The 21,228-nt window shown below is 53.7% G+C and overlaps 1 protein-coding gene across 1 annotated transcript in view; it reads right to left on the bottom strand.

Annotated features, from left to right (window-relative positions):
• FSTL4 (follistatin like 4) overlaps nt 1-21,228 on the bottom strand; it is a 333,324-nt gene that overhangs the window by 166,382 nt on the left and 145,714 nt on the right. Inside the window, exon 4 of the mRNA XM_037130007.2 lies at nt 4,889-5,137. Within this exon, the coding sequence (XP_036985902.2) occupies nt 4,889-5,137 (249 nt within the window). The remainder of the gene's footprint in view (nt 1-4,888; nt 5,138-21,228) is intronic.

A 21,228-nucleotide genomic window follows, 5' to 3' on the forward strand; every position in this document is an offset into this window, starting at 1 on the left:
GCCTGGCACCCTGGCCTTTCTCAGCTCACCCTCGCCCACCGTCAGTGTCTGCCCCCAGTAGCACCTGCCCTGCAGGGCCTGCGTTCTGACCGCTGGCCCTTCCCTGGGTCAGCAGCTGCTCCCCGCCTGCACCTGGGGTGGCCTCTTGCACCCTTCGAGATGCACCTTGACTGTCTCCTCCAGCTCCTTCCCTAGACAACCCCCTGCTCACGTCAGGCAGACGATCCTCCCTCAGGCTCAGAGGACTGTGTCTGGGAGCCTTTCATTCACCCCAGAAACCTCCTCTAGATCCGGGATCAGTTCTTGGTTCTCCTTTCTCTACCAACTCGCTGGGTGAACTGGGCTGGCTCGTGGCAGCTTTTTGCACAAGGCGAGGCAGCAGGAGAAGGTGATCTGATGTGGTCACTCGGAGGTCAGATTCCAGCTGCCCGTTAAATACATACGAGGGCCCACATTCTTCTCTCGCCCGGTTTGCTCCCTGGAGTACCCGCCACCCCGACCTCTTCGCCCGTGTACAGCACCGCCACACGTGGGTAGTGGCCTGTCAGCCTCCTGCATCTGTCCCTCAAATGAGCCCTGAGGTTTGCAGCGACATCGCCATCAACCTGCGTGCTACTGATTCTGCTCAGAGCGTTTCCTACGTGCACTGCTCCTTGAGGTGGGTCCAACGACCATTCCCATTTTACAGATGAGGCACGAGAGGCGCAGAGAGCTCAGGCACCTCATCCGAGGAGGTGTGGTGTGGCCCCAGTGGGCAAGGCTGGTGCCCTGGAGCCTGCCTGGGCCCCTCTGTCCTGCAGCCCCTCCCTGCTGGAGGGACCCCTCCAACAGAGAGAAACCCAGTCCCCTGTGACTCTAGCCACCATCAGGGCTCGGTGCCAGCATCTCACGCATGCACCTCGGGAAGCTGAGTCCCCGGCAGGGCAGAAAGACTTGCAGCAAGTGTGGGATTGCCCGGGAGGCCTCAGGCTTAACAGACATTCCAGAAGCGACAAGACTCTAACAACAACAGGAAAAAGGAAATCTCTTCCGGAGCAAAGTCCAGCTGCTCTGCTAACCTGTAACAAAAGGTTGCAGGTTTTACTCACGTGCTTAGTAACACTTAATAAAAGAAGATTTGTTCGTGAGCCAATAGTATGGTTCACTTTTTGTCAAAAATGGAAGTTATTTCCTCTGATTTCATGAGCCCGGGACCCCCCTCTGAAGTGCCAGAGTCACTGACGAGGGGACCGGAAGCCTGAGGTCCACCTAGCACTGAACCCCTCACAGGTTCCCATCTTCCGTAATCTCACGGTTTGCTTGGAACACTGCCCCACTATGACACTGTGTCGAGGGGATGACGCAGCCCTGGCATGGTGAGTGATGGCTGAAAGGCAATCTTTTCTTGAACAGCGCAGGAGATAAAGTGTGAGTTGAAAACTGAGTCAGAAAAATAATTTTAAAAGCGCCAACTAGCATACAAATAGGAAACCATATTAGAAGATAACTTAAACTCTGTAAGAAGTGAGAGTTATGGAGAATTCCATCTGCTCTCTTGCTATTCTCCAGTGGTATGTGGTGTGAAGGACAATTGTGACTAATTTTGCCACAAGAAAGGGACACCGAGTCCCACATCCCTCCGAACGCCCGAGTTTTGGCAGGAGACCACGCCAGGCCGGGGACTGCAGGGAGCCGGTGTCGGGGTGGCGACCATGAGCCGCAATGACGGTTTCCAGTGCAGCTTTGATTTTCCCACACACTAATAATCCCTAAGTGATGCGATGTTTCATCCCAAGTTCACAAGACATCCCATTGCCATGGCAACGGCAACATGGTACCAGCACTTCTCTCAGAAATGGGGCTGAGAAGGCTGCCTGTCTCTCCTTGCAGAGTGGCAGGCACTGTGTCCCCACACGGTGCTCAGGAGACCCCTCCCCCGCTCACCCACCCTCCTCCCCACAGGACTCCTGGAGGCAGATGGAACGCCAGGGAGCAAAGCCGTAACTCCTCTTTGTGAAGGCTGGGAGGTCTGCAGAACGGAACGTAGACGATTTCAGAATTTCCATTCGCATGGGAAAAAGGGTATCTTTAAGTTTCCTGTATCATTAACTCTCTGGGAATTTGGGATGAAAGACAAATAATCATCAAGGAGCTCAAGGTAGCATTACACATCCCACTGTGACCTTGGCTGGCACTGCAGGAAGCTGCCCTTTGCTTCCTCTTTTCTTCCAAGACGGCGCCCGCCCCCTCCCCCCACCCTGCCAGGGACTGGAGCTGACACTGGGCCTGAGGCTGTGGAAGCCTCTCCAAGGGCCCAGACCCAGGGCCCCGCCTGCAGAAAGGGCGTCTCCGGGGTGCCGTCAGGCTGACTCTCGGTGCCCTCCACACTCACTTTCCACCTGCCACGAAGCCACGTGGGCCCAGACCCATCCCCCCAGCTCTGCCCCTGGGACCCTGCACAGTCAGGCATGTTGATGCCCGAGGCCTGAGGCCACGTTGGATTAGATACACGAAGACAACAGCTGTCATTAATACCACTGCCAGTAACGCACCCAGCACACACTAAGGGGTTTCCGTGTGGAGTCTCGCGCACTCTTCCCCACAGAGCGGGCAGGTCCTGCCGGGAGCCCCGTCTCCCAGGCGAGCAAAGGCCCAGATGGGTGGAGCCACGCACCTGAGGCCACACCGCAGGGAAGGGGCAGGGCTGGGCTGCGACCCCATAAGCCCCATTCTGCCCTGGAAGGAAGCTTTAGGATGCACTGCCTGAGTGGGGATCCACCAGCTCTGTGAAGCACTCAGTGAATCGGAAGGATTTGGTGGAAGACGTCCACCGGCATGAAACAGCCCTCACCTGCTCGTCCGGCCCCCAGCCCTCCCAGGTTTGTGGTGGCTGCTGCCCACCCTCCCCCCACCCCAACCTCCACATGAAACGAGAGACGCTGTTTGAATACCCCACAGTGGTGGTGGGGGGGGGGGGGTGAGGGGCTGTGCATATTCTGAGCAGATATGGAAACCTCGAGAAAGATGCAATTTGGGGGATATTGGGAACTGGAGAACGGAGTATCAGCCTATAAAATTCAACACGGCCAGTAAAGCTGGGACAACCGGTCAAGCGTTTGGGAGCTCGCGGCTGCTGGGGACTCAGCAGGCATGCGGCTGGGCAGCGCTCCCAGACCAGGAACATTTGTCCTGGGCTCATTTTGGTCTCATTTCCATAATGTGCCTCATGATTTCTGAAGCCCATTGGCATTAGTGTCCTGGCACAGCCATGAACGTGTCCGAGACTGTTCCGTGGGTAAACTTGACTTTCCAGAGCCCGAGTGTAGGGTAAGTAGAGGCAGTCGGCTTCCTTGCCCAGGTGTCTGGGTAACTAAGGGAAGCAGTGTTCCCACAGCCTTGGAGGGGCCTGATAAACAGTGTTCTCACAGCCTTGAGACTGGTCCGATAAACCGTTCCCATAACATGAAGTGGGCTCGCATGTACAGAATTATGTTATGTTATATAATTTCTGGCATCTTGCTGGCTTTGTTCCCCTCTAGTATTTAAACAGGTAGGGACTCCCTGCTGGGGGCGATGATGATGAGAGACTCTCAAGGGTACAGGTGCCACACTGGGGAGCAGGGGCCACGACATGAGACATGCCCATAGACACGCAGCTTGCAGCACGTGTGGCTGTCTCACCCGTGAATAAAGGCATGCCAGACAACCCAATGGCTCTATGAATATTTTTCCATCTGCACGACCATGGACCTGCCTGGCCTTGAACGGTGGCAACACACTGAGTCCTCCAGGGCTCCCTGCCACCGCAGCCCTCGGGTGCGGTGGGCAAGCTGCCTTCTGTGGGGCTGCAGGCGGCGCAGGCCTGTGCTCCACTGCTGACAATGTGCCTGCCACATCGTCCTGGGCTTGGGGCTGGTTGTAGTGACCCAGAAGCCCTTTGTTGTCACTGAAGGTGCCGGTAGGCTCGGTCCCAAGCCTTCTCTTCCCCTCCCCACCCCCCTCCCGCCCTTATGCCATCCAGGTGGGCTCTGCCACCTGCGTGTTCCCGTGCTCCCACTTGCCTACACATGCCTTCTGCCCTCTCATGTTTCTGAACTTGTTCACGTGTAGCCATTTGGTGTTAGGACTGCACATATTCCTGCAGGCTGTGGCGAGTACCATTCATCGGTACTCGCCACAGGCTATTCCCATAGCAACATGGGAATTTGCATTCCAACTCACATTTTTGGGCACCTGTGTGCTAGTGAGCGCCTGCTCAGTGCCTAGTGCTGCTCCAGGAGCTAACTGGACCTGAGTGTGAGGAGCCACGAGCCCTGCCCCGGAGGCTGGAGCCCTCCGCTGGGAGCAGCCACTGAGCTCCTTTCTCCTCTGACTCCACCCCAGCCCCAGGCATGAACCCTTTGGCCCCATGCAGGGCCTTCCTGTCTTGCTCGGGGTGTGCAGGGAGCGCTGTTCCCTCGGTGACCACTCCAGGCCGGAGTTTGAGAGCCTGCCTAGTTGGGACGCACTGCGCTGGTGCCATCTGGCCGCATTCTCTGCACAGCACGACCCCTGATGCATGCGACTGACTCTGCCCAGAGGGGTAAACGCAGGCCCTATCACCACCTCTGGACAGGGCTCCCCGTGTGTGAGAGAGACCTGGGTACCGCTGCGTGCCCTGGCCTCTCCCAGACATGTGTCCCACACCACCAGCGCGCGGCTGGGCCTCCCTGGAACCTGCCCTCCGGGGGCAGGTGGCCATAGCAGACCCCGCATCTCCAAAATGCCACTGCTGCCGTGTTGTCAAGGCTCCCTGCTCTTCTACTGCCCTTACACTAACTGGCACGCTCAGCACCCCCGGTCAGGGGCCAAACGGGTGTGGAAGGACCACCGCACGCCCCGGGCGCAGGGCCCGGGGCCACCCGCCTACCTCTGAGGAAGCAGTCCTTGGTGTGCAGGGCGGCGATCCCCCTCTGCAGCAGGCACGCGGCCCGGCGGAGCTCGCAGTGGTTCTCATAGAACCTCCCATCGGAGCCGCACACGGGCACGTAGCGGGGTCTGCAGGCCTCCGGGCATCGGCACTCGGGCTCGCCGGTCTCCCTGCTGAGTGCGCACCTGCTCCCGTGGCGGCACAGCGTCTTCCCGCAGGAGGCCAGCGGCGCGTCGTAGCTGGTGAGCCCTGCCAGGCATACAAACACGGGGGGTCAGCTCCGGGCACTCGGGTGGGGTCCTGGGCTTCCTCTGTGGCTTGTTCACGTCAGCGTGAGCAGAGGCTCCATTTGCCTGTGAGCTGAGGCTGGGGGCTCAGGGGACCCCAGGGAGTCCCTGCCCCTCCAACAGGCTGTGGCTGTGGCCATCAAGAGCGGCGTCTGCTCCTGTGGGGCTCAGTTTTTATGGCTGGCTCACACCAAAAGTCTTGGGCACAAGCCCTGCCCATCTGGGAAGGAGAAATACGGGGGGGCTACAAGGAGGGCTTTCTAAGAGATGCAGAGGGCCTGAGTCAAGGCCCCCCCCCACATGGCGGGGAGCATCATGGGCTTTGGGGAGGCGTCCTGAAGTGAGGGGGCGTTTTGTGCAGGGGTGAGGGGTGGGTGGGTAAAGGAGACTGCAAAGGCCAAGCAGGGGACTTTGGTCCGATGAGTTAGGCAATGAGATGGGGGGGTGGAGGGCACTGAGGAATCTCGGGAGGACATGCAGAGTAAGGAGAAAGTGGCATCCTACGTGCTCAGAATGGGGCAGGGAGGGCTGTCGGGCCGGGAGGCCAGAGGTCAACCTTTTCCTCGGGGGAGAATGGAGCTCTCAAGGCGAGCACCTGCACGGTGACACGGTGACACAGTGACACCTGGTCCCCTCTAGCACAACGCTGCCTCCAGGCAAGAACCTAAGGACATGGAAACAGCAGCTGCCGCGTTGCTGGGTGTCCTAGCCCCCAACACAAGCCCGTGATGGTCTCAGGCTGTGGTGCCCAGGGTGCAGATGACAAAGCGGGCAGAGTGGACGGCAGAGTGGACAGCAAAGGGTACGCGCAGCGAAAGGACAAATGGGCAGCCGCCGCCACCGCCCCACTTGGCCATCGAGGGCAGAAAACTGGCGGGAGGCCCAGTGGCATTGTCGGCAACAGATGGGACGTTGAGAATTATGAAGGGCTAGCAAAGTACAAACGATTCAAACGTGAGTGCAAATTTCACAGCCACAGAAATCTTTGCTTTTAAGTTTTAATTTAATCTTCAACATAGTGAAACGGAATGGCCCCAGCACTCAGGCCTGAACTTTCAGCCCAACTCCCACCTCATGGGAGTAAAATGTCTAAGGAAAAAAAAAAGGACTTTCCCTTTCTTGATTTTGGGTATGTCTGCTTTTCATCATTATAGATTTGAAAGGAATAGAATCAGTTATCGGTAGATTAACTGCTTGGTTCAATAACTCATTTAAATTTCTCCAGCCTTGACAAGTTAAGGAACATTGACTTTTTCTTGAATCTTAATACACTGGAAGGTCAAAGTATCTTTCAGCAGTGTCAAAGTGCAGGCCCTAAGGGGGCGCGTGAGCTAATCGTTTGCAGGCACCGCAGAGACTCGAGGCTGCGCCAGCCACAGCGCACTTCTTCCGGGCAAGGTCGCCAGGCTCCAGTTGACTCTGGGCTGGGCGCCCCGCCCTCCCCACCCGAGGTGTTTACTGGCTGTTTTACCATCTGGCGCATTGGCTCCTCCCAGAAAATGGGTAACGCTTTGCGACTAGGAGAAACGCAGGCTAGGAACCTCTGCACCTGATCCCTTCCCGACACAGAGCGCCGCCCTTCTGTCACCGTTGGAACACACTTCCGCGAGTGAAGGGAAGGACGCCCACTGCCCCGTTTGGAAGAACACGCAGGCCCCTTCCGCTCCCGTTGTGCTGCCTGCCCAGACTGCGTGCTTTTCCCCTAAACCTGTTCCAACTCACCCGAGGGGTCCTTTTCCTCTGAGTGCCCCTCTCTGAATCCTCCTGCCCCACAGAGTCTGCCCCACTCTCTGGACTCAGGAGACCCCGCAAGGGCAGGGCCTTTGTCCCCACGTGCCACACCTCCTCCCCCGCACACTCAGGTTTTTGGAAACACGACCGGACCGTTTTAAAAGCTGATCTTCACTTCGATTGCACCGCTGCTCAAACCCCAGGCCAGAGGCTGAGCTGGCAGGGCTGCGAGCGGGTGGCTCCCCTGCCTCCCACCCAGGGCGGCAGGAGGGAAGCTGGAAGGATGGCACAGGAAGGGGAGACGCCTGTCCTTGGAGGTGAACCTTCTGGGGTCAAGGGGACTTGACTCTGGAGTGGCAGAACAGGGAGGGGCTTCAGAGACCACCGTCTCCAGCCCGGGCAGTGGAAGGAAAGCCAGCTCACTCTGGACGAGGGGAGCACCCCTGTCCCCCCAGCCCCTTCTCCTCAGAAATGCCCGAGTGCCCGGGTCACAGGACACACCTGCAAAGGGCAGCACTGTGTGTGGCGCCTCTGATGCCCGCATTTGATCAGATGCGACCGAGGCCTTCATGTTCAGAAAACATGCCAACCCTGGACGTGGAAGTTGTCCAGAGCACTCAGGTTGACTCTGACAGGAAGCAGCTGCCGGCAAACAATGGGGTCCTAATTATTTGCCATTAAGGTAGAAGTAGCTTTCACCTGCCCTTTCCAGTCCGCAGACGGCAGGTCCCAGACGAGCCGGGATCGCCCTGCACAGGGATGGTCTTCGATGGCCTCCTGTCTACTGCAGGCGGGCCAGCCGCGGCTCCTCATTAACAAGCCCCTTGTCGCCACTTCCTCCTTGTTACTAAAACAGGATGGATCTCCCACTCCTACCAGGACGCTGATGAAACAGTAATGGGAAAGGTAACCAAGTGAAACCGCCAGCAACTGCCTCGGTATTTATGAGGACAGCCGTGATGCATGAAAAAGATAATGTGTTTAATTTGTAGCCACAAAGAAAGTCGTTTACCTGGGTTAGAAACAGATCATCATACCAAAGAAGCTGCTTTTCAACACTAATTAAATTTACCGAACACGGTCACCCAGGGGAATCGTCACATGACAGTGACGGCGGCGGGAGAAACAAGCCCATCTGTACCAGTCGGCACTACAGGCTCCTCCGGTGACTCAGGTGGGGACTCTGCAGCGAGCGTCCCAGGCCTGCCATTGCCAGCTCGGTGTGGGTGCAGCTGGTGGAGGGCGGCCTCGGCCAGCCAGGTCAGGGCAACCCCAGTGGCGGGACCAGAGGGGGACGGTAGGTGCTCCCCGTCCACCGGGAGCAGGGGCCCTCTCCCCCCCGCTGACCCCACCAGAGTGACTGCTTGCTTTCCTGGAAGCCTTGTCAGCCCCAGGGAACGGAGTGTTGGCAGGAGGTCCCGTCTGTATCCCTGCTGGAAGGGGCTGCCTCAAACACTCCCATAGGCCAGAAAGCTCTCGGCACCGCCCCGGCTGCCCGTGGGGGAGGACAGCAGCCCCCCTGGGCTCTCACCACTGGCCACCTTGGTGGGAATCTCCACACCCTCTGGGGGCTCTGGGTGCTGGGGCTGCTCCAGGTCCACTTCTGCCCTGTGAAGCCTTGTTCACCTTCAAGTATTAGGAAGGAAGTCTGTAGTTCCTCCCTGGGGAAGGTGTGTTCCCAGCACCCGGGCAGACGGGGCAATGGAGTAGTGGCAGTACGCTGAGGTGCTCAAGCCACTGAGCCACCCAGCCGGGGCAGAAGTGAGTAGTTTTAAAGAAACAGATGTGAGCAGCAGAACGAGCGGAGATGGTGGACAGCACAGGGTGAGAGGCTGGAGACCCGGGTTCTGCCTGGGCTCCACCCAGGCAGAGCTCCATGTCTTTATCAGGGTCAGGGGAGGGGCTTGTGGAGAGATGTCTTGAGATGGAAAAATAGCCTGTGAATTTAGGGTTCATCTAAAGCCTGTGTTCTAGCTTCCCTGTCTACTGGTTGTATTGAAACGACAACATCGCTTGTGTTCCTTTTCAACCTCTGTTTGCTCTAGTAAGTGATCTCAACTGGCTCCTGAAGGGTTATTTCCTTCTTGGGTAGGCCTTCTCGGGAAGAAAAGCCGCATAAAAATGTGAAGCACAGTAAGAGTTTTGCCTTTGGGAGAGTGTCCTTTACAAAACGGTTTTGCTCTGGGGCACCTCCCCCAAATACATTCCAATCCCCAAGTTCCTGTTCTTTGCCTAAAGCCTTTGAGTTTGCCTCTGTCTGACTTTCCGGCACTGGAGCCCTCATTTCTCCTCCTGGTACCAAGGCCCATTGACATTTTCTCTAGCTCCTCAGGCTCCCTGTGTCTTCGAGGGCTGGAGGGGCAGATGCCCCCGCTCTCAGGGGGCCTTCACTCTCCCGCTGACGCCTCTTACGTGGGTTCTTTCCTGCATCGCCATCAGCTAATGATTCAAGGCTGTGACACCTCGGCTGCCTCCAATTATCTCAAGGATTATTGTGGAGACACTCAGCGTGAGCCACAGGTGACGATGCTCCCCACCACATTAGATGCCACATCCTTCTAGGGCCCTCTACCTGCTGGGCAAGTGCTGCCCTGAGGTCAACACCTGGCGGGTCCCTTGTCATAGAGGCATCTTACAACCACTGATAACAACCTCTCCTTGATATTCTTTTAGAGAAGAAAAAGGTGGAGCTAATGAGAAGGGTGTCAATTTCTCCTCCCAAAGATCTGCCCTTTTCTCTCCACGAGATTAGCAGCCATGAAAATGCAGCCAGATAACGCCATAACGGAGTTCAGTCACAGAATCAAGCAGATCATTTCGTAGCAGTCCTTCTCTTTTCTCAGCTCACCTGAGCCAAATAGCTTCGGGGGCCTCTGGCAGGTGGGCCTAAGGCTGGAGGAGCGGGGGCTGGCTCTCTTGGGTGGGCTGGGCCTTCTCTACCTCTGGGACCTTGAGTGGTGGGCTGACCAGACAGAAGAAGGCTTTTTCCGAGTGTCTCCACAGGGGCGGACAACCTGCCTGCTCACAGACTGGGGCCCTGAGGGGCAGCCACCCCCCTCATCAGGTACCATATGTGGGACCACTACTGCCTTATGCCACTTGAGTGTCTGAACTTGAGCTCCAATGAGCTGGCAGTAGAAAATAACCATTTGCATGAGGCGGGGCAGGGGGCGGGCCAGGCTCCAGAGAGGGGCAGAGTGACCAGGATGATGACATCAACAGAGGCAACCAAGTACCAAAACTCTGGAAGTGACTGCAGTGAAAAGTGGGTTTCCAAGAAAACCACAAGTTTTGAACAGAAAGGAAACCAGAGGAATTAGGGAGAGAACGGTCCCTACGAACGACCATGTCAGAGGCCTCTGAGGTGAAGAGGAGGGCAAAACTCAAAACCCAGAGTGAAACTAGAAAGAAAAAGTCCTCAGACACGTAGCCGCTCCACATTACAATGTGAAGGAAAAGGAAGGCAGGAAAACTCCTCACGTCGCTCATCGAAGTGGCCGCCACTGTTTCAGTTGAAATCAGGAGCCAGACAGGGAAGCTGGTCCCCATTTCTTTACTTACCAAGAAGGATGACAACACAAGGAAATAAAATAATATGTAAACACTTAGAAAAGGCAGCTAACAAAGTCTCTTTTTACTGACTGTGTATCTGTATACTTAGAATGCCAGGACACTAGTGCAAAATGTTAAAATTGGAAGGGAATTAGGATGAGGAATTGGACAGATGATAAATACGCCGAAGTTAATCATTCTCCTGTTCATTAGCAATAACCATTTAGAAATGGAAAAGGGAACTATACTCTACTCATAGCAATGGCAAAAACCATAAAATATTTACGAATAAATTTAACAAGGAAGCCACAGGACCGATATGAAAAAGACCGTAAAACCTTATTGAAGGTCATAAAATAAGATTTGAACAAACGCAAAGGCATTTCTTATTCTTGAGTGGGAAACATTACCATAAATTTATAAATTTGAGGAAATCCTTTTGGAACTGGATGAAAGGGTCGTAAGAAGTTCATTTGGAAGGACAAGCGCCCCCAGATAACCAAGAAAAGCAAGAGAGGGTTTGTGAAGGAAGAAGTGCCTTCAGCAGGTGTCAGAACGTTAAGCCAGGAAGCTGTTGTGATCCCATCAATGAGATATCGATCGAGGAACTGATGAATCAATGTAGATCTGACAGGAGAAAAGAGAGGACCCAGAAAAAACCCTACTCCGTGTGAAAACTCACTGTGTGACAGGGGTGACCACTGCATTGGGAAAATGACAGTCATTTGATAAATGACTAGCTATCCCCTGGAATGAAATGCCATTGGAACCCTATTTCACACCACAGAAAAATCAAATTCAAATAACTATAAATTATTCTTAAATACTGAGTAGCGATGAACTACTTCTGCACTCTGTGGAGAGCGTCAGCAGTAGAGCCCAAGGGACAGGTATGGGCTCATCTGCTCATTTAAAGAAAAAACGCAGTTTTGTTGGTTTCGGAATCTCCCTGCTTCTGATTCCGTTCCCTCGCTTCCACTCGGAGGGAGAGAAACACTCTCCGGAATTCTGTGTTTATGACTCGTTTGAGTTTCTGGGCGGTTTGAGCTCATCTTTGCATCTCTGCTCAATCCAATGCTTGTTTTAGATGTTTTTGCACATTATATAAATAAGAGGGAACCACAATGTGTCTGTGTGTGGAGACCTCAGTTTATCTGCTCTTAATCTGTTTCATTTCATCCCCATCTCTGCGCTTGCCTGTGATTCATTCATTTTCACTCACAGGGTCCAGCATGCGCACGGTTGCGGTTTATTTGGTCTACGTTAAATTGCTTATTGGTCCTCTTTCTTGTGTTTTCTTATTTTGAACTGAATCCTTCACCTTTCTCTTTTTTGTGCTCCTATAAAAATCGAATACACTTTTTACTATTCTATCATTGAAAGTTTAAAATTTTAAAATGTGTAACTAACCCACCGTCTTAAGTTCACCAGCAGTTCACCCTCCACAAGAGAAACCTCAGAACATATGAGCTTCAATCACTGCTTCCCTGCCTGGCAATCGTCTGTACTGATCCCACCTTTATTCCCCACGATTCTTTCTTATGCCTCAAATTTTCTTAGTTGCGTCTAAAATATCCATTTCACCCTTATGTCAAAGAGTTCTTTAGGCTGTGCAAATAATTCCGTGTTCACACATCCCCCCTCAATCAACACGGGATCCCTCGTTGTTTGGTTTCTGCTGTTGAGACACGTCAGCCTTCCCGGCCCTCGGTGGGGGGGTCCATCTTCTCTCTTTGGATAAGTTTAAGCTCTTCTCTTTGGTTTTCTGCAGTTTCGCTGTGATGTATTTCTTTGCGTTTATTTGCCTGATCATTCACTGGCCTTCCTGGAAGCGAGGGTTCTCATCTCTCACCCGTTTGTGAAAGCTCACAGTCGCCTCACGTTAAGTGATGCCTCTCCTTTTCCCCAGGGAGCTTGGTTAGGCACACGTTGCAAGTCTCATGCTAGTTTGGGGTCTCTTATCTCTTCCACACTTCCCAGGTCTGCTTTCTCTGTGTGATATTTTTCAAATGCATCTTCTAGCTCCTAAATTTCCAGATTTTTCTTCAGCTTTTTCTACTCTACTCTTACCCTTTCCCCCAGACTTTTTAACTTTGAGTTTTTATTTCTTGAAGTTCTATTAGGTCCTTCGCAGAGATGATTGGTCATTTGCATGATGTCTCAATTTTCCATCATATTCTCATTCTTTTAAAAATATTAAACCTATATTATATTCTGTGCCGTCTTGCTGGAACTTAATGGTCCTTCTTTAGCACGATCTCACATTTCTGGAAAATGTACCCGTGAAAGTTTTTCGAGGTGCAGTTTGGAGATGGGCTCCTGTGGATTGAAGCCGGCACCTGAGGACTCCACTGTCCAGGTTAAACCAAGTGTCACACTCGAGGTTTTCTCGATTGCCCAGGCAGCTCGCGTCTGGGCTGCCATTCCTTGGGGAGGTCAGTATGCGGTGCCACATGACCCAGGGCCTTTGTTCCTCTCTGCTCAGTGACAAGATTTGAGACAAGCATGCTGTCCTGCAGAACCTAGGGACTGGGTGGGTCTCTTTGTTGTTCACCCCACCGCTGCAGACACAACTCTTTGGGGTCCCAGGTTTATATGGGGTGTGAGGAAAATTTTCCAGCATGTTCACCGGGGGAGGGCCTTGGGGTGCATCCGCGGCACCCAGACAGAGCAGCTGGTGCAAACCACAGCTGAAGCTGCCCGTCTGGCAACAGGCCTCCGGGGCAAGACAGCTTCGCAGTCACTGCTCTGGGTCTTGGTCTCACTGGCTTTTCCAGTCACTCCGTATCTAGTATTTTTCTTCAGTGGCAATTAATTAAAGGAAAGAAATTAAAAATAAATAAAAATAAAAACCTTTCCACCCCATCACCGGGAAGGTCACAAGCTCAAAAGCAGACTTTTTGCTCATGTTCATCTTTTCTCTCACTGAGCACCAAGAATAAATTCCCGTTGGGAGTGACGGTAGGTAAAAAAGGCTTCTGAAGCGCATCAGTGCTTAAAAGGATTTTAAAAATATTTATCTGCCATGTTGCCAGAGGTAGAAGTCAGATTATGACTTTTAAAAATAGAATCCGGCAATGACAAAGCACTTGGAGATAAAGGCAGGGACGTTATTTTTGCCTCTCTGCCTTTCAGCCCTTCCCAGAGAGATGGGAACAGTCCCCTCGGGGCAGGCTCAGGAAGGGTGGGGCTCAGGGCGCGATGGCCTGTTTTACTTTTCCTGAGTCCACCTGTGTTTGAGCAAATGGAAACTCTTTTGTCTCCAGGAACTTAACGGACAAAGAGAAGTCTATTAGTGGGGTGCAGTGGAGAGAACGAAGGACAAGTGGTCACCGGTCCCCTTATCTGCACCTCGAAACTCAGAGCGGGGCCTCGTGGGAGCAGTCCTTTCCTCAGCATACGGATGGGGCTGCAGACAGACAGGAGGTCAGTGACTGCCCCTTCTGCCCCACTTCTGATAAGAGAAATGCAAAATCTCGGGCAGAGTTGGAAGTAGCTTCCGATGAGCGCTGCCTGCTGCAGGCGCGCCCACCACAGTGGGGCCTCCGGCCGGCAGCACCGTCTGGCCTGTGGCTGATTTCGACTGGAGCCAGCCTCTTGCAACAGGGCCTGCTTTCTGCAGGCGGTGGCACCAGAAAGGGGTGCTGGACTCCCAGTGGTGTGTTTCTGCCCGGCCGGTCACCTTCAACATGCCGAGGACAGGAAGGGCCGCGAGGAGCTGCTCTGAGCTGAGGCAGGCGGCAGCCAGGTCTGGTGGTGGCCTGGCTCATCTCTCTCTCTACAAAGGACTTCACAAGGACGGCAGGCAGAACCCGAGTGGAGATGCTCGGTGAAGGATATAGGAGAATTCTCCGGACTCTTCTCGTAATTCTCCAGGAACATGAAAAACACCGGAGAGAACATGGCACCCGAAGTTTCGCAGACAGATTTCTACTTCCGGCCAGGACACAGACGTTTGCAAAATGCTGTCGTTCCCATCGTAGCATCAAGAAAACACCAGATAAACTAAAATTCATATTTTTAAAAGTCATGGGGTAAAGACACATATATCTAAGGGAGTGAAATTCAGAGGACAAGCCTTTCACAGAACTGAAATATACAGTATCTGGAATAACGGATTTATGAAACAAAACGGTCTTTAATGAGAGTGAGAGCTAATATCGACGCAGCAGAAAACAGGACCATGAATTCAAAGACAAGTCAGTGATACAGAAGGCACAGGCTGAGGCACACAGAAGAAAAATAATAAAAAAATAAACAGATCATTAGAGACGGCGACATCGTCTGCGGGTCACTGGAGTTTGCGAGGGCGAGGAGGAAGAGGCCGGCAGAAGGAGCATTTGAAACGATGTTGGCTAAAAATGTACAAAGTGATGAAGGACATGAACTTAATAACAGGGCGGGTCAGTGACTTCAAGTAAATGCAGAGCAAATCCCAAAGGCGAAACCATCATCACACCACGGAAAGCCGAAGAAAACGTAAAGAGCAGCCGCAGAGAAAAAGGAACATCCCTTTCAAGAAAACAACAATGAGAACGATTTTTCCTTCTCATCAGAAACGATGGAAGTCAGAGACAATGAACTAAGCTCCCACTTCAAGAAGAAAGAAAGAGAAGGGCGAAAAAGAGAAGCAGAGGGAAGAAAAAGATGAGAGAAGAAATCGCCCAAGCAGAAAACGTTCATTCCCCTGTGAGTGTCCTCGCTCCCCCATATCTTTGCCAGCACTTGCTATGATCGGCCTGATATCGGGTTGCAGCCTGTCTACCAGGGGTGCCTTCGAATATCACTGCGGTTTTAATCTGCATCTCTTACTGGCTAACGATGGTGAGCATCTTGTTGTTTGCCATCTGTAAGTTTCATCCAAGGAAAAGGAAAGCCTGTGTCCACAAAAGGACACGTGCAGAACCGTTCACGGAAACGTCACTCATAATAATCCCAAGTGGAGACGCCCCTAATGTGCGCGGACAGGGGTGGCTGACCAGCTGCGAGGCAGCCAGAGAATGCGTGCAGCGCTGCCCCGCAATAAAACGGAGCCGACCGCGCGGAGAACACTGGGAAACGCCCTGCCGAGTGCCAGAAGCCAGGCACAGCAGGTTCCTTCCCGCGTAGTGCACAGTTCGCTCACATGAAGTTCAAGATCAGCTGAAACGAACAGGTGCTGAGAGGAGCAGTGGGTGCCCGTGTGTGGGAGGGTTGATGGGAAAGGGACTTGTGATCGTTTTCTGGGTGACAGTGTTTTATGTCTTGATTTCAGTGATGGTGTCTACACTTGTCAAAAATCATTGATGAAGATTTATGCATTTCACTGCATGGAGATTATATTTCAGTTAAAAATATTTGCACCCAGGTTTTCCTTTGCCCCCCCCCCAAGACAGCACAAGATTGAATGATTACAAGAGAAAACTTGAGAAATCTTTTGTCTTCCTCCCAGATGTTACCTGGCGACCAAGGCTTTGCACTGTAGGGGCTGGGTGGGGGGCTCTGGTCCGCTCTCGGCTCCTGTGCTGAGTCCCTGGTGGTACGGATGCTGACACATGACGGTGCCACCACCGTAGTGCCAGCAAAGAAAACAGGGGTCTGGCAGTGACACGGAGCTGCACATGCCTCAGAGGGTCACAAAGTGACCCTGGCCGACCCTTCTCTGCAACTACAAGCAGGGCTGGCTTCACGGGCACGTGACTGGTACAGTAATGACACAGGCCCCCGCATGCAGGGACCCTGCGCTTAGGGTTTAATGCTCTGGGGTTGTGGCCTTGAACTTCTTAATAATTACCTTTGCATCTGTGTTGTGTAAGGGAAGGCTGGTGGGAGAGGGGAGGTGCGCAGTCCTGACTCCTGCCAGCCCCTCCTCTCCCCTCCCCAGGATGGCTCTCGGCCACCTGCTTCTCACCCCGCGGTGCCCTGATTGGCCCCCCTACTCACCCCTGCTGTTGCCCCCTCCACCTTAGAGGGTTAAGGGGTCATGGGGGCGGCATCTGCATTGTATCATTGCCTTCTGCCCCTGCCCAAGGCTTGGGGTGGGGGTGTGGGCAGGGAAATGTTTGTACCCACGCCACCAGTATCAGAGGATGGGGTGCAGTGGTAGCTGTCCCTGCCCCGGGCTGACGGCACCATGGTGCGGATGGCGGGGCCCGCGCTCATCTTCAGGGCAGGTTCTGAGCACCTCCTGGGGTAGGGGTTTTGCAAGCCCCTGGGGAGGCTCATGTGCCGGGGGTTGGGGCAGGGGACTCGCCTGTGCCCCTGTCTGGGGTCCTACATTGTCATTTTGCCGTGGGCTGCGCACATTCTGGAGCTCTCACGTGCTCTCCCTGCCTGCTCTCCGAGTGTTTCCTCTCACGTGGACCCAGGCCAGACAGCTGCGTGCGTGGACACTCAGCTTCCCCGCTTGCTGAGCTCTTCATCTGCCCTGCTGGCTGCCTTCTACCACATGGCCTTGGCCCTGACTGAAGGCAATGATGGCAGGTGGGCCCTGGGAGCAGAGCTGTTTCTGTCGCCTGATATAGTCTCTTCCAGAATGACCCCTAAACGAGGGGATCACAAGTGGTCAGCTCAGGACACAACGCTGAGCAAAGGGGGCAGCAAGTAGGGTGGGCGTTAGTCCCATTCATCGTTTATACGTCTACAGAAAACTGGCGTGTACCAGGCCCTATTCTACGCACTGGAGACACAGCAGTGGACGGAATACCCGGCGTCCCTGCTCCCACAGGGCTTGAGTTTAAGTGAGAGACAGACAGAAAGTGACCGATGCCTTGACAAAAAGGAGCTGGGAAAGGGGACGAGGAGTGAAGGATGAGGGTGATTTCGATAAGGTGATCAGGGAAGGCTTCTCGGAGGAGGTGACCTTTAAGCTAGGACTTGCAAGACGTGAGGGAACAAGCCAGAGAGGATCTGAGGACAGACCAAGTGCCAAGTCCCTGCAGCGGGAACAAATCCATTGTTTTCAAGGAAGGGCAGGAAGCACGAAGAAGAGGAGAGTGGCTGGAGAAGGGCCCGGGGAGCAAGGTGGGAGAGCCGGTGGGCCCCCCGCCCGGGGGCTCTGCCTGCAACCTGCGTGGGAACACGCACTACTGGGGATTCTGAGCAGGACATGGTTTATGTTTTTAAAAATGGATTCTGGCTGCTGGGTGGCTCAGGGACAAGCCGGGAGAGCAGCGTGGGAGGCTGCTGGGATGATTGAAGCCAGTGATGCTGGCGGCCTGACCAGGGTAGCCCTGTGGGAGGAGTGGAGGGATGAATGTGCTGTTTCAGGCAGGGCTTGCTGATGCAGCCCAGGATGATGTGGCTGGAAAAGGGGGGTCAGGAATGAGCTGCTTATCACTCACCGAGATGAGGAGAATCGGGGATGATCAGGTCTGGGCGTAAAATCAACAGATTGGTTCCAACCATGTGGAGATTGAGATGTCTGCTGAGTTAAGTGCCCACCTTAACTGCGGAGAAAATCGGGGGCGGCTGGCAGTGTGAGTCTGGAGATCAGGAGGGAGGTGCAGACAGGAGACAGAGATTCACAAGCTTTCAAAGTCATGGGATTAGATGACATCACCCAGGGAGTGAGTCCAGTTAAAGCAGAAAAGAGTGTTATCCTAAAAAATCATTCTTGGACAATTCTCAAGTGTGGCAATTTGTAAAATTTAACAACTCCACTGCTGCATTAGCAAATCTGTGTTTAATTTGAAAGCGATGTGTTTCATCAGGCTACTTTAAAAGAAACTCTTGCCAAATGTCTTTTCTTTCACCTTTTCACGGTACAAGCGCCCCCCAGCACCGAGAGGACCACTCTGGTGGCCCAGCCCTGGGTCTGTAGCTCGAAGAGCGGAGCCTCAGTCCCAGGGGGCAGCTGCCTGGCCCCCCACATCCCCACTCCAGGTCTGCTCTCCTTTGTACAGGTTCTGTTTGGGGACAACAAAGGAGAAAGAAAAGGTCCCCTGGAATTTCTGTCACAACAGGTGGGAGCTGGCACACCGGCTTTGTTCTCCAACTGCACAAATTCCTGCGTGACTTGTTTCCCGGCTGTGTCTGGATTCTCGATGAGTGACCAGGCACCGCTCCCCCGGACCGACAGACACCGGCACCTGTGCGCACTTCCGCCAGTAGAAGCGGCAGCCCTGGGCTCGCCCCTGTGGCCCCTCCAGCTGGAGGGTGCACCCTTCCCTCCCCAAGGGCCCTGCTCTCTGACATCTTTATTTGACACCCTAGAGACAAGAAAGTGGCATGTTTGGATGAGCTCTGCAATTTCAGTCACTCAGGTTATGGCATTTAGAATATCTGGGAGTCACCTGGTTTGCTGGCCCCCTGTCTCCCCATCAGTGAGGCTGAAATACTAATGGGTGGGGTGACAGTGTCCTCGAAAGGTTGGTCTGGCGGGGAAGCTGGCAGTGACCATGTGGTCCCCATGGGCCAGTCCAGCTCAGAGCTCACTACGGAACCAGCTATTCCCACACCCAGGCTGACTTCCACACCACACAGAAGAGACAGCACACAGCGATGGGGCCGCAGTCTTGGGCTCCACAGCAGAAAACGGCAGCCTAAACCTTCCCGTGAGGCCCGCGGAGAGAGAATGAGACGTGCAGTGATGAGCACAGGGCGCCACACAGCCTCTGGCCCGAGGCGGCTGCCAGAAAAACTCGAGAGCTGACTCCCTGCCCAATAAAAAGATAATCCAATTAAAAGCAAATCTGTACAAAGAAAACAAAAGATCCTGTGTACGGCAAAATTTATGTTCTGTATCCAACTGTGTCCAAATTTTAGATTGCGGGTTAATTTGTTTCAAAAAGTGAATAATGATGTAAAGTAGGGGCGTCAAACTCATTTTCACTGGGGGCCACATCAGCCTCGCTATTGCCTTCAAAGGGCCAAATGTAATTTTAGGACTGTGTAAATGTAACTACTCCTTAACTAGGGGCAAGGAGCTGGGTGCTGCCGCTGGGGAGAAACAAGGCGAGGAGGCCGGATTCAGCCTGTGAGCCTGTGTTTGCTGCACCTGTGATGTAGAGGATCCATGGGCTCACATTTACTGAGCATTTACTATATTCCAGGCATTAAAGGCACTGGATGTAGATTTTCTCCACTGGGTGATTTGTTATCAATTTTTAAAAACAACTAACTACATAGTTTTTAGTTTGTGTACACTTTTAATATTGAAATTTTATTAAAGCAACTTAAAAAAATGAGCATTTGCTACTAAAGTCCAAGGTCTGTTACAGAAGCTGCTCTCAATGTGTCGGCGGGGGACGTGCCCCTCCTGGTCTTGTTCTTTGGCCGGAGACCCAGGCAAGGCCCCTCAGCTCCGCAGGTGCAAGGCAGGGCCCTGCCCCCGGAGGGAGCAGTGGGAAGGCCACACCGCCCAGCCCCTAGGCCTGAGGTTAGCCACTGTCCATAGCACAGGGCTGAGATATTAAGAGAGAGACGTAAAGAAAAAGTATTTTGAATCTGAGTTCAGCTCATCATCCACAGACTCCTGTGGGGAAACATTTAAGTCCAAACTGACCTCCCAAGACCCTTGCGACATCTGAATTTCCACTGTTGGAGATTCATTTCTCTGACTAGCCCTTCTGAGCTCCTCTCTGAACGTATAAATCTGAACTTTCAATGGCAGCATTAATTAGTGGACTCACTCACTCAATAATTTTGTGTTCCTACCATGGGCAAGGCGCTGGGTCCCGGGGGTACAGTAGAGGCCAGCAGAGTCGGGGCCCCGGCCTCACGGCTGGGCTCGGTTTACGGCTACCACGCCCAGCGTGCACTTTGTGAGCTGCGCAACGTGTCCAGGGAGGGGAGAACCCAGCCTGCACTCTGCTTGCCCAGCTGTGTCCACTGGTTTAGGGCTGAGTTTGCCTGGGCGAAGGGACACCACTTTCTTTGCACAAAAATACCACCTGCTTGTCAAACCCAGAACCCAGGGCTCTGCTGTCCCAGGGGGCACTTTGGCTCTGACTTACACAAGGCCTGGAGCTGGCCAGGCTCCTGGGGACACGGGCCTGGACATGAGCTTCAGGGCCATGCCTGCCTCACCGGTGTCTCCGCAGCCTGCTGGGGTGGCCAAGGTCTCCTCCCGGCCACAGCCAGGCCTGAGCAGTGTGGACCTCCAAGGGGGAACAGAGCAAAGGAAGTCTGTGTTTGGAGCTGGGGTGGGGCGGGGAGGGAAGCAGGAATGACTCCGACAGGCTCTAGTCCTCCTGTGCAGTGCTGAGGGCTCCAGTGGGCGAGCCCAGCCCCCGCCCCAGACCTCAGCCCCCTCCTCTCTGTGGGTGGGGAGGTGGACCTGGGCTGGTCCTGACCTCCCCTGTAGCGCTCCTCTCCCTGACTGGTCCACGGTCCCTGAGAGTGGGCCTCATCTTTCTAAGCTAGAAATTCTCTTTTTTTAAATCCTCACCCAAGGACATTTTTCATTGCTTTTAGAGAGGAAGGGAGAGAGAAAGAGAAAAATATACACGGGTGTGAGAAACATCAATTGGTTGCCTTCTGGTATGCAGGGGATTGAACCCGCAACCTGGGCATGTGCCTGGACAGAAGTCAAACCTGCAACCTTTCTGTCTATGGGACAAGAGTCCAACTGAGCCACACTGGCCAGGGCTAGAAATTCCCTTTTCAAAATTAAATTTATTGGTGTAACGTTGGCAAATAACATCACATAAATACAGGTGTATGGCCTTACGGTGCAACGTCTGTGTACACATTTGTAAATTCCATAAACACTGGCCGTGCCGTGGGAACAGTGAAGGTTCCTGGTGGGCCCGCCCAGAGGGAGGCTTCCCCGTGGGGGGCGGAGCACAG

This window comes from Artibeus jamaicensis, unplaced genomic scaffold (assembly GCF_021234435.1).
Source record: "Artibeus jamaicensis isolate MK-2021 breed Jamaican fruit bat unplaced genomic scaffold, CSHL_Jam_final contig_786, whole genome shotgun sequence".
Taxonomy (NCBI): domain Eukaryota; kingdom Metazoa; phylum Chordata; class Mammalia; order Chiroptera; family Phyllostomidae; genus Artibeus; species Artibeus jamaicensis.